At 34.3% G+C, this 14309-nt stretch overlaps 1 protein-coding gene across 5 annotated transcripts in view; it reads right to left on the bottom strand.

Moving 5' to 3' along the window:
- The window catches only part of CSMD3 (CUB and Sushi multiple domains 3), a 1245805-nt gene that overhangs the window by 553648 nt on the left and 677848 nt on the right, over nt 1–14309 (bottom strand). For all 5 annotated transcript variants that reach the window (XM_082720053.1, XM_082720054.1, XM_082720055.1 and 2 more), the window contains one exon: nt 10551–10663. In XM_082720053.1, the coding sequence (XP_082576179.1) occupies nt 10551–10663 (113 nt within the window). The remainder of the gene's footprint in view (nt 1–10550; nt 10664–14309) is intronic.

The raw sequence follows: 14309 nt of genomic DNA, 5'->3' as shown, positions 1-14309 counted from the left end.
TTATTGCAGCATTATGTACAACAGACAACCCAAGTCAAGTGCCCACAATAGATGAATGAATATAAAAGTTGTGTATACATACACTCACAGTGAATATATCACAAGAATGGATAAGGTCTTGCCATTTGTGACAACATAGATGGACATAAAGGGTATTATACTAAGTGAAATCAGTCAGAGAAAGATAAATGCATTATTTCACTTATATGTACATATTGAATATTATTTATTCAAATATTACTTCCTATGAGCAGACATATATGTCTGTTAGACCCATCCATCATGTTTTCCAAGCTAATATGGTATAAAAATAAATAAATATATTGAATTCTGAAAGCACTGAATTGTAATATAGATATTCCCCTTTTTCTATGTTGAAAGAATTAAACAGCAAAGAGATGAGAGTGTGTAATTAAGGCTCATTCAGTTGAAAGCGATAGAAGTTGACCTAGCCAGTGGCTTAGGCAAAGAGAAGTTTATAGGCTTACATGAGTAGATAAATCAAATAGTCTTACATGATTGGATAAGTCAAGGTCTGGTGTTCCCTTCCTGCAGTTAGGAGTTTCAGTGATGCCCACAGTATTGTTTTTCATTCTCTCCATTCGCTGATTCTGCCTTGTCTCTATTGGCAAGTTATTGATACAACGTAACAAAAGTTGGCCCCCCAGTAGCACAAATTAAATGATCCTGAGAGTTTACCATCTCAGAAAAGAGATTTCCTTTCACCTAGAATCTGTATCAATTGCCCCAGATCCTGGACTGATAATCATAACAAAGGGAAGTTTGATTAGTTCAGCCCAAACTTACAATGTTATAGGGAACCTGAAGAGATAAGATTCATTAAAGTCTAGAGCAGCTCCCTCAGTAGGAAAAAAGTGTAAGAGCTGCTGCGCCTGCAGAATAGCAGATTCAGAGAGAGAGAGAGAGAGAGATCGATCTAATCCTTGGAATTAATATAGATTAGAAAAAGCTGCTTTTTTTTTTTTTTTAAACAAAGTACATAGGAAATGTCAATATATTTTGAAATGGTCTATTTTATAACTTAGAAAATAGTCTAACAAAATATAAAAACAGCCCTAATCCAAGAGGAGATATGAAGAGAGTTATAGCCAAAGAAAACTTTAGAATTTGCTAAATATTTACCTTTAAGTAAAAAATGTCCAAATGATTTTATAGTAAAGTTCTCTCTTACTCTCAAACTTACATTATTCAGACTATTCCAGAGCACTGATAAACTCCCTGACACAGTTGGTGAAACTACCATAATCATAAAACCAGCATAAAAAGAAACCATAGACTAATTTATGCATTTGATTCAATGCAAAAGTTGTAATCAAATTATTAGTAAATTGAATCTGAGAGTGCATTAAAAGATCAGAAACTTTGTTCAAGAAAATTTTATGCAGGAAGTGTAGTTTATCCCAGCATCAGGAAGCCTAGGAACACAATTTGAGGAGTGACATATTTAAATATGCACTTTTCTCAATGTGCATAAAAAGAAAAGTGACTTTATCAGCTATCTTTTTTTTTTTTTAAGATTTTATTTATTTATTTGACAGACAGAGAGTAGGCAGAAAGGCAGGCAGAGTGAGAGGGGAGAAGCAGGCTCCTGCTGAGCAGAGAGCCTGATGTGGGGCTCCATCCCAGGATCCTGGGATCATGACCTGAGCTGAAGGCAGAGGCTTTAACCCACTGAGCCACCCAGGCGCCCCTTTATCAGCTATTCTTAATAAAAACTCAGAATCAAATTGGACTGAGAAGGAACTATGCAGATTTGGCAAAAGGCTCTTTTCCACATATCTGTGCCAAATACCATGTCAAATGTTGAAATAGCAAAGTTATTTTCATCAAAAGAAGCACTGGACAGAAACGCTAGCTCTCATCACTATAATTGAATATGCCTCTGGGAATGCCAGTCTGTTCCTGACTCTGGCAACAATGTTTTTACAACTATGGGGATAAACGTAGATAAGCTAAGGAAACTGGAGGGAATGAAGAGAAGTACCTGAGTGTCAAATGACAATGTAAAGCAATCATCCAACATCAGCATCTACTCTTCTCCACATTTTGTCAGGTGAGAATAATGAACCCATATTCAGGATAGTATTAGTTGGGTTTTCTTTAATTTGCTCTTAAACGCCTTCCCACTGTTATAATGCTTAATTATCAAAGAATTAAAATTAATAAGCATTAAATAATATGGCTAAACTACACAGATAAACAAAAATCAACAACTATTCTTTATAGTAGAAATATAATAATAAAGTTAAAACAATAATTCTTCCTAATCAGTTATAGGAACACATATTTCTACATATTTCTTTCTATATAAATATATAGAAAGAATGGCGGTTCTTTCTAATCTGTTATAAAGCCTATTAAAATCCACCAAAAAAGTAGGAACTAGTTAGAAATAAAGTTATCATGAATGAAAAAGAGACAGCACTAAAAAAATAATAATTTAAATCTAAGACAAGAGATGACTTGATATAACATTACACAATTCTATAATTCTATTAATATAGATCAAAGCAATATATAAAATTGATGCAATCTCATAAAAATTCACAAATAGTTCTGCAAAATTGTTTTACGATATAGGTGGAGTTAAATGTATAAGAAATGTCATGGATATTTGAAATAGGAAAATCACAGCAGGAAGATGTTCCTACAAGATAGTCCAAAAAGAAAACCTTCAAACTAGCGATATTGAAGCTGTGTGGTTTGGACAGAAGAAAATAGTTAAATGCATCCAAGCATAAATAAGAACCTTACATGTGATAAATGTGACATTCAATTCTGTGGGAAACATGATGACCTAATTAATAATATTGTTGGCAAAATTGTCTTTACATTTAAAAGAAAACACCCAGTCAAAATATGTAAATAAGTTCCAGATGAATTAAAGTTAGAAATGTTTTATATATATACATATATATATATACACACACATATATATATATGCACACACACATACATATATACACACACACGTATATATACATATATATGTACCTATAATTTTGGTTTTTTTTTAAGATTTTATTTATTTATTTGACAGATAGAGATCACAAGTAGGAGAGATGCAGGCAGAGAGAGAGAGGAGGAAGCAGGCTCCCCGCCAAAGCAGAGAGCCCAATGCGGGGCTCGATCCTAGGACCCCGGGATCACGACCTGAGCCGAAAGCAGAGGCTTTAACCCACTGAGCCACCCAGGCGCCCCTGTACATACAGTTTTAAAATTTCTTTTTTATTGTTCTGTTTCAATATATAGTACATCATTGGTTTTTGAGGTAGTGTTCCATGATTGTTTGTATACAGTTTTTATATACTATATATAGTAACTTTAATAAAATATTATAGTTACATATAATATTTAATATATTATTATATATTATTTAAATATATATTTATAAAATATTTTAAAATGCACAGCACATATATAAATAGAAATGCCATAAATAAAAGGAATGCTAAATTTGATTAGAACAAAGAAGCCAAAAACCTGGTATTATTTCAATGTTATAGAATCAAAATAGACTGAAAGAAAATATTTGCAGTGTATAAACAAACCAAGGGATATATCCCTTATGTGCCCCAAATGCCTACAACTTGTTATGAGTACAAAGGCTAAGTAAAAATGGGCTAACTTAATGTGTTTATATTTTGCTCATGCTTATATTTTTTAAAGATTTATTTATCTATTCGGGAGACAGCACACATGCACATACACACATGTATGCATACACACAGGTGTGCACGTGTGCTCAAGCAAGTTGGGGGTGGGGCAGTGGTAGACAGAAACTCAAGCAGGAGCTGGATCTCACCACCCTGAGATCATGACCCCAGAGGAAAACAAGATTCAGAGGATTAACCAAGTGAGACACTGGGGCACCTCATACTCATGCTACTTATACTATATAGTTGGGAGATGGGGTGGAGTGGGGACCTTTATGCTCCATTCTCCCTCAGGAACACAAACTAAAGGAAGTAAACATTAATTTGTATCTGTGCTACCTGGGAGATACTGTCTCCTTGTCCCTTTTGAAAGAGAACACCAATGTATTCAATGCTTTAGCCTGGGAGTGACTATAGCCACTTAGTTACATTTTAGTCATCGGATGGCCACACTTCACTTCAAGAGGACAGCAAAGTATAATTCTCTGTTGACCCAGAATTAAAGGAAAAGTACATAAATTGTGACAATTAATAATGCCTTCCAAAGAGCATCAAGCTGAAAAATTTCAGAGGATGAAGTCCAGGTTGTTAATAAATCTATGACAAGATGGTCAACAACCTTGTAGCCATTAAATTCAATAATACTGCTTTTATAACACATCAGATGGGCAAATGCCTAACAGATTAGTAGCATTCCATTTTAGGTCATAGGGAAAAGCCTCCTTTTTATACTCCTGGGAAAGTAAAAATATAAAATTTAGGAAATAATTACTCAAGATCCATTTCTTATTTGAATGTCCATACTATTTGGAATCTGCTTCCTTAGTAAAAGAAGAAGAAAAAAAATGTATGGATAATTGTACAAGAATATTTATTTCAACATTTTAATATCATGATAAAGACAATGATGCAAATTGTTACTGGTTCATGTTTAATTATGGTGTGTACGTTTTGTGAGCTATCCTACAGTCATTAGATGACTGTCACCTATCCAAACAAATTGACTGGAAAAACTGTCATGATATATTTATAAATGAAAAGCAGCTAGAAAGTTATATGTACAATATACCAAAATAAAGATAAAAGAAGAAAGGAAAGGAGAGAGAAAGAGAAGGAGAGAGAAAACAGTGGAAGAAAAAGAGAAGAAAAATGTGCTCTTATAAAAGCATAAAATCTATATGCTTGAATTGTTGGTTAAGATTTTTTCTGGATAAATTATTTGAAATATCATCAGAAGGTATCTATGAAATGTTCTAATTAACCTCTCAAGACATTATTTGATAGGTTAAAAAAATGACACCTCCAGCATTAAATATGTATTTTCAAGAAGCTAGGCTTTTTGTTTTTTTTTAATTAAATTTGAAGTTCAATTAAGGTTAAACATTTGTCTCGTGTTATTTTCAAATTTTGCTATCAATCCATCTTATCTCTGGCATATGCCCTTATTAGTAAAAACTTGCATTTGACAAATAATGGAATTCCTTGTCCTCAGTTCCACAATGACAGAAAAGGACTGTCAGTTCACTTTAACCATAAAAATTAATGATTCTAAATATTTAACTAAAATTATCATCTTTCATTAAAATGTTCCATTTCAAAATTTTAGGTCATCCCATAAAAGCAGATGGCTTCATCAAAATTTTAGATTCTGGCCATGTGCTTTAGTTGAGAGCTATTTTAATATTTAAATATCTAAATAAATTTAAATTTAAGCAAAAATTTACAGAAATAATGTAAGTTTCTGAAAAGCAGCAGTCTTAAAACGTAGAGTTCACAGTCATATCTTAATTTTGCCACACACCAGCCATGTGATCTTGAACGAATCACCTAATTTGCTGTGTTAATTAATTCATCCATACAATATCCATACAATAGGGATAATATTACCTACTTTATTGGTTTGCTACAGTTGATTAAATGAGATGACACACATGTTTAAAAACAGTAATGACTCAGGGTGCCTGGGTGGCTCAGTGGGTTAAGCCTCTGCCTTCGGCTCAGATCATGGTCTCAGGGTCCCAGGATCGAGCCCCACATCAGGCTCTCTGCTCAGCAGGGAGCCTGCTTCCCTTCCTCTCTCTCTGCCTGCCTCTCTGCCTACTTGTGATCTCTGTAAAATAAATAAATAAAAATCTTAAAAAAAAAACAACAGTAATGACTCAGCAAGTGCTCACTATTAATACTATATTGATGAGAATGCGCTCCATCACGCAACTGAAAATCAGTCAGTTACAATACCTGATTTCTAAAAGCAGCAGATGATAGCACTTTCAGAACTCTTATGAAAGCTGAAGATTTTTCTTTTCTTTTTTTTTTTTTTTGAAAGAGAGAGGAGCGAGAGTGAGCACAAGCAGACAGAGTGGTAGGCAGAGGCAGAGGGAGAAGCAGGCTCCTGGCCGAGCAAGGAGCCCCATGCGGGACTCGATCCCAGGACGCTGGGATCATGACCTGAGCCGAAGGCAGCCGCCTAACCAGCTGAGCCACCCAGGCGTCCCGAAGATTTTTCTTTATATATGGCTTCTGCCACGAACTTAAGCTCTTAACCAAATATTTCTAAAGAACATAAAGTTACTATATGGAAATAAAAACATACAGACATTTGAAATCAGGTGGCTTTTGCTGTGTATACATTTTTTTTTTTTTTTATGTGTAGCTGATGAGACAATGGGAGCTCAGTAGTTTAACTCAATCTTGTGGTGTCTATATGTCTCTCTCTCTCTCTCTCTCTCTCTCTATATATATATATATATATTTTAGACACTGATCAGGGTCTTCAGCTTGTCTTCAGGCTTTAACCTTTCTGCTTTCCAAAAACACTTCACACCTACATAGGATGTAATATCATATAATAGAAAGTATCATGAAGTCGACAAACTTAGAGTTGCATCCAGATTCTGCAGTAAGTTAAAGATCTGATACTCATGTTCGTTCATTCACACATTTCACAAATATTTATTGAGTGGTGATTATGTGTTAGGCATGATGTTGGCTACTGAGAATACAACAATGAACAAAACAGACCAACTTCCTATCATCATAGTGCTTACATCCTAGTCGGTTTTCTGATCTGTTAAATTGAATTATAATTGATACCTCCCAGAGTTCTAATGAGATTTGATGAGTTAATGCAGGTAAAGTGATGGCGATATATAAGGTTCTTAGTAATTATTAATTGTCCTTTTAATGTTGCTTAGGTTTACTCAGACGAAGATGAAAATACATAAAAAAAAAAAATAGTGCAGTGTTAATGGATGCTAATAGGTCCAGTGAAAAAAAACTATTTTCCTTTCTGGTTAATATTCACTTGAAATAATGACAATATAAAACAAGAAAACAAAACTAATCTTCCTAAGGTTAATGGGGCAGGATAAAAAACTAGGTTATTCTTCCCTTTTAGCAGGAACACCTAGTGTCATAACTTGAATCATAACTTTGGCAAACTCATAGATTACCTGCAGAGAAGGATGGCTGATATGTTATACCCAATATGGACATCACTGTTTTTAACAAATAAGGAATATCATTAAACTTCTGAAGAATACAGTGGTATTTTATGCATTTCTGCTATTGCAAACTGTAATCAGCATACTTTTATGTACATAATAAAATTAAATGAATTTTAATTGAATAAGAATGAATTGCATTTATAATAAGGAACTATTTTCTTGATTTTCAACATTTGTTGCTTTTTTACAGTTTTTTACAGTTTAAGATAGTTGCTGTCCAAATTCTATAGAAAAAAGCACTGATACTTCCAAAGATTAAAGCTGAGGTTCTAAAGATAATGATGACTTAACTAGGCAATTATGTATCATTTATATTCACAGATATATTTCTGGTCTTTTCGTCAATGGTATGGTCTTAGAAAAGGCCATTTTCAAACTGAGTTTTTTGGAGCACTAAGGTTTCCCTATACTTGGAGGGAATGAGGGGCAGTCTGACCATTGGGGAATGCCAGTCCTGCATCAAAGCAGCCCAGCTTTTAATTTTCTTTTTTTCTATTTTTGGTTTCTTAATAGGAGATTTCATTTGAAACTTTATTTTCTTTTAAAGCAAACTTCAAAAGCATGGTCACAGGCAATTAACAAAACACAATTTAAGAATTAAAATATATCATAAAAAAAATCTGGGTTACATAATTTAGTGGCTACCCGTAAAATTAAAAAAAGAAAATATACCACATGAAAAACATACTTAATTTACAGGAAATCTACAGTCAGTGCTATGTCATACAAAATCTACAGATGACAAAAAGAAGATATCTTTAGATCAAATCTGGAAAGGTTTTTTAGCAGGTGTTCCATTTAGAACCAACACACTACTTAACAGAGAGCATGGTAATTATGAAAATTATTTTTAGTAGGCAAAGTTGCTAAAGCTATCTGCACATCAAAATTCAAAACTTGTCAAAATGAACCCTGCTTCAACTTTGAGCTCAGGTTTTAAAGTATGGAGAATGCAAAAAATGTGATTTTCACAGTAGGAAAAAAAATCACGGTAAACTAAAATTTTAAGGACATATTTTTCCCTCTAGTACATCACATTCCACATGTTAAATCATTTGTTCAGTTTTACTAATCACTTACGATGACATAGCAAAGGGTTGCTAATGGAAATATGAAAAGGGATATATTTCCATCTGGTAGTATAGTATCTATCTGGCACAGGTCTTATACAACAGAGAAAGTGTTATTTTGTGATGAATGGAGTTAAGAAAGGCTTCACAGAAGAAGAAATATTTGAATTTTGTCTTGAAGGATGGGTGATGTGATGCTGTTAAAATAAGAATAGAGAATTCAGATGCAATTGCCTGAAAGCCCAGAGAGGAAAGGTATGAAACAACTTGCAGGGATGGAGAATTACAGATAATTTTGTAAAACTGGACTGTAGAAAGACAAAGACACAGTGAAGAAAGCTGGAAGATAAGACGTCTCAAGGTTTTGGACCTTATCTTTAAGCCATGAAGAAAATTATGGAAACACCTATAGCAGGAGTGTAATGTGACACTTCTCTGCTGCCGGAGATCACCATTCCCAGTGCGGATGTTAGATTAAAATAGACTGAAGGAAGGGAAAAGAATGAAGGCATTATTCAGCAAGAATCTTCTGTGTTGGTTTCAACTCTCTCATTTCTGTAGATTATTTGTGCTTGAATAGTTGGATATGTTTTTCTCTGTCACTATATTGTGATTTCCCTGAGAGATAATACCTGGCTCTTCTTTCTATTTTCAACAACTCATTCAGAAGCCAGCACACAGCAGATACTTAGGATTTTTTTAAAAATATTTTTTGAAAACTGAGCGGAAAGAAACCAAAATAATGTTTAATTGTACTACTTTACCACGTAGTTCAGCTCTTGAACCGCACAGAGTGGAGCACATTGTAAATATCGATAGAAATCTCTACTGCTCCGACATGTCCATGAGCTCTAGTACAACTGTTTCTTTGTTGAAGCATTATCGTTAATGATTAATACGGTTTCCAAGGTTTAAACAACTACAGGTTCTCTGACAGGTAACCTTCACAGGGTGAAGGAAATAATAAACCCAAGGGGAATATAAGGATGCCAATTCCCTTTAGCCATTTAGAGTGGAATTTTCTTTAAAAAATGAAAACATCAAAACATAGATACTTTCAACAAAAACTGACCGTTCTTTAAATGTTGTAACTTTGTCTTATTTAGAGAGCAGAGATGTGGATTTTTAAATGGAGGAGGGATATTTGAAATTATAATCAGGGTAACCTTTTCATTATTTTTAACTGACATTTATACAAATTTCTTGAACTATTCAAATTAATATAGCACCAAATTAGTCCCAAGTTAAAAACACAGGATGCCTGTGTTCGGTCTCCCTGACAACATCATGCATTCAGTTCTGTGTGTCCAGATACAAAGGCAAGGCAAGCCAATGTTCGGAAAAGGAAACCGATTACAAATTATTATTATGCAAGTAAGAGAATTCTAAATAGCTATTGTTAAAATTTTACCACAACAGAAATAATAAAATCAAGCCACAGAATGTTCTGATGGTTTCTTAAAACTTTTCATTTCTTAAGGTATAGATTTCAATTGAATTTATTAACATTCACTATTTTTTTCAGTTAGAATTCTATATTCACATTTCATATATATATTTATATATATATATATACACACACACATACACATATACATATATATACAATATCCATTGTCTTTATTTGAGTTTAATCAAGGTTCATCAAGGATATTTATGATTTTATAACACTTGCATCTATCTCTTATAAATGGAACTAAAAGATTCTGTTGTGCACAGGTAATTAATCATCAATCTGCATCACTACCAACACCGGGTGGGCAGTGGTAATTTAGCACATTTGTGGTTTATGACTTACACAGGAATTGATCATTTGAACACCAAAATGATGTATTTAATCTGAGAGAATACCTGGTAGATCCCTATGACCCCTTCAAAAAATGGTACTTGGGATTCTTGGAGGAATTAAGTCCTTTACTTTGAATTTTAGTATTAACTAATTAGTATGTTATTTTTGTCAGGCAAATTGTATAAAGTATATAAAATTATGTTGTCTATTCTGGGTAAGGCTAGAAGGCCAGGGTGGCTAACATATAGGGATAGTACAGTGGGCTGGGGGGAGACGAGATATGCAAAATAGACACATTATAAGGGGGAAAAAAAAGCCTACGTTTATTTCAAGAAAAGTGAAATCAACATTTATAGTTAAATTAAAAAGAGAAGTATTTTGTTAGAATATATTCTTGTTTATGTTCGGGAAAACTTTTTATTTCGTAGATGCAATTAAACTTGAATTTAAAAGTATTCTCTGGTGGTATTAAGATAACATATTTCCCATAGTAGCCATTCATCATTACCTTTGTAGTTGACCTTGAAGCCAACGGAGCCGACACTTTCATCTGTTTGAAGGTGCAGCCACATTTGGCTACTCATGCTCACTATCAGGTCTGGCACAAAGCTTCCAGTCAGCCTAAAACAGAGATGGACGGAGAAGAGAGAAATGGGTTATTAAAACACTTTCTGCATGCAAATGATGACATAGAACTGTTTCTCAGTACTTTCTTGGCTAGAAAAAACAACTGTCAGATAAACTTGCAAGGCTATGCGTTGATGTAACAGAACAAACAGCACAATTTAGTGATCAAGATTTATTATAAGTATCATTTCATGTGTTTAACTAGGTTAGGTCTTTCATAATCCTCAGGCAAGATACTAAATTTTAGACTATCAGAGAATCTTACACTCCTTTTTGAACTGAAAGGAAAAAGAGGATCTAAAATATCTTTAATTTTTTTTTTTTTTAACACCAGGAATGCTCTTCATTTTAACCTTTCAAGTTTTACAGAACTTTCTTCTAAAGAAATACGGTGAAAAATATTTAAGCACTGTGCAAAACAATAAAATGGCAAGGAATATAGTATATCCCTTTGCATACTGATATCAGACAACATATGTCATGTATTTTTTTTTTTTTTTTTTTTTACTGCAAATAGTTTCATTTTAAAGAACATGCTGGTAGTTTGATACAGCATCACTGAATCTGTGCATTAATAATCTCATTCAGTAATGCTCAATGGAAATTACCTCATGTTTCCTCTGTCATTAATTATGTTACAGTCACATACTTGAACCAAAGCCAAGGGTCATATAAAGGAGGAAAGCAAATGAGTAAATAAGACCTTGGGGGAAAAAGTCTGTCAAGAATAGGAAGAGGGAAAAAATGGACTCACTGCTGAGCAAAATATCCATAGTGATAGGGAAGTTTAAATTATATACTGAAAAGAGTCTTCTAAAAGGGGGAATTCCTAAGCGTTTGTGTACTTTATTGCTAAGATCATGAAGATTCTGGGAAATTACGTGAGGAGAGAAGGTATAAATTTTCCCTCTGTAATAAAATGGGCCTCTTAAGAGAGCAGGTTTTGGGATAGAGGCTACTCTACAATTACACCAGCAGAGGGCAGCACTGATGTCCGTATCCCCGAAGTGACCACAGCGGCAAAATGCTTTGCTCATTATCTAGCCACCAAAAGGATAAAATAACATCAGCCGACTGAGTTAAATGTAGCTGTGTTACCAGTGTCCAGTGTTACAGAATTTATGGGGACTCTATCTCAAATAAGCCGATTAAATACTGTGTTTTAATTATGGGATTATGTGATACTGAAGAACACTGTGACATATACTGTATTATGGAATTTTAAGGTATGTTGTCTTCCTGCCAGATCAAATTTAAAATTATTATAATATAAAAGATATACATACATACATTCTCCTTTGTAATATAGCTGTGTATCTGCCCCATGTATAGATATTTGTGGTTATACATATCTGTGGGTAAACACACACACTTCCCCCCATCATGTGGAAAGATCATTCAGTGCAATTTTGTGGCATATGAAATTTCAATTTTCAAATCGGTGACAATTTGAGCTATAGTAGGGACAGAGTTTATGGGCAAGAGTAAGGAGAACTCAAGCTCTGAGACATGACAGAAAGCAAAATGGTTTCATTATGAAATAGGCATGAGATACACCATATCAAATGTGCCAACAAACTGCCTCACACTATTAAAAGTTGTTTTCAGGAGAAGATTGCATAATTGCTCCTTCTTATGTTCTCTTATTTCCTTTCAGTTCTGAACTTTTACTACTCCAAACTTCCAGCATGATATTTTGTCAGTTCATAAAGAACAGCTAACACATACAGGCAAAGTTGTTCCCTTGCTAACTTGTTCTTCTGTGATTCCACATTCCTGGCTGGTGTAAGGGTAAATACAAATCTGAAAAATAATGATAATTAAACTAAAAAATTCCCCAATGCCACAAAGGGAAGAGAAAACGCCCCTTCTCTTTAGCATTTCCTTTAGAACACTCGAAATTGTAAATGGCCTCTGTTTATTTCAATTATATAAAAATCTTTTAAGTTAAATAAGCCTCTTGCCAATGGTGCATCCTGTGAATGCCTCTTTCTTGGAGGTCTGGGTGTCATTTCTTTGAAATGTGAATGTCAAGGAGAATATTGTTCTGTATCCCTGTTTTTGTGGGATTTAAGTGTAGGCATACAGACCCATGAGGTAACTTCCTGCCCATCAAAAAGATGGGTGTTTTATTCAAAAATATTTTTGGATTTGTATGTTAAGGGCAGTTAACATACATGTAATGGACTGTATCTGCCTGACTGTATAAAAAGGCAAGATTTATTTCTTTGCAATCACCTTGGTGGGTCGCCTGTGATACACATCACAGTCTGGTTTAATGCTTATTAAACATTAAAACTGTTTTATTCTTGCTTACATTTTGTGGAGAGATTTAACGAGGCTGACAGGTAATTCTATTTTTAATTATATATCCCCGACAATTTGGTGATGAGGATAGGATCCAAATGGCAGTTCTTGAATTAAATGGACCGGCTAAAGTCTCATGGTTATAAACAGTCTAGTAAGAGACCCTGGATTATAAAGTGTTTCTTCTAGTGCCCTGCTCTTTTGAAATACTATCTCAATGAACCACCCTCTCAAATTCAAGATTTTATTATTTAGTAAACCATGGTAAATTGGGCTCTAAAATCCAAAATCATGATCTAAGATCATGATTAGCTTTGATAGTAAAAAAAATATGGGAAGCCTGAGGTTCTTTCTCTTAAACAGATAATACCCCTGTCATATTTGGAATACATAGGAGAATCTAGTCTTTCAGGAATTTTGTGTTTTAGGAGGGCCTCATACCAAGCAAATTAGATACTTTGTATTTATTGGATGGCTATCATTCTAAGAGGAAAATTAAAAAGCGGTTTGGATAATCAGAGGAAAGACTGGGAAGAATGGGAGAAAATGGGAGAATTCAAGGGACTTTCTCTTTTACAGAAGCCCTCTCTTTCTTTCTCTTGCTGTCTCTGCTCCTTCTGTCTTCCCTGTCTCATTATTCTTTAAATTTACACCGCCACACGTGGGGATGTACTAGCTCCTGGAATTCTGAAGCCAAAAGATTTTGCTCATTTGATGGAGCAAGCATGCTTGGGACAAGAAGATGACCAGCACGCCAAAAAGTAGCCAGCTATCCACCCGCCTCCACAACTGCAGAAAAACTAACTGTTTGGAAGACCTACTGAAAGAGACTGCTCACAGCTTTTCCTCTAAAGGTGAGCTGGGAAAAACCACAGTGTTACAAACAGAAGACAGGAGAATCCCCTATTATTTTCCATCGACAATTTATTGATACTTTTTCAGAGTTTACTAGCATGGATCCAGGAACAGGTCAAAATCGTCCTCTGGTTCTATCCATCTTTGTCTTGGCTCTCTTGTTGACTATCCAAGCTCAGATTAAAGAAAGGGGGCGTCAAATGGCAAGGGCAACTATTACTCAAATCTTAGCAGTAGCTACTCAGTTTGGGGACAATCTGAACAAATATGAAGAAGAAAATAAGAAGTTAAAAAGCGGCAGGTTAACTGTTCGGTTAAGACTAATTACTAAACGAAATTAACTCTACAGTGGTGGCCAATCTGTGAAGAGAAAGGAAGAGAAAACAGAATGTTACTATTATAAGAGGCTGCAAGCTAGAAGAGGGAATGGAGAAAAGAAGACTCCAGGGATGTATAAATTGCAGAAATAGGAATCAGG

Source organism: Mustela nivalis, assembly GCF_964662115.1.
Source record: "Mustela nivalis genome assembly, chromosome: 2".
Classification (NCBI taxonomy): domain Eukaryota; kingdom Metazoa; phylum Chordata; class Mammalia; order Carnivora; family Mustelidae; genus Mustela; species Mustela nivalis.
The sequence above is the reverse complement of the archived record's forward strand: the minus strand, read 5'-3'. Positions and strand labels throughout refer to the sequence as shown.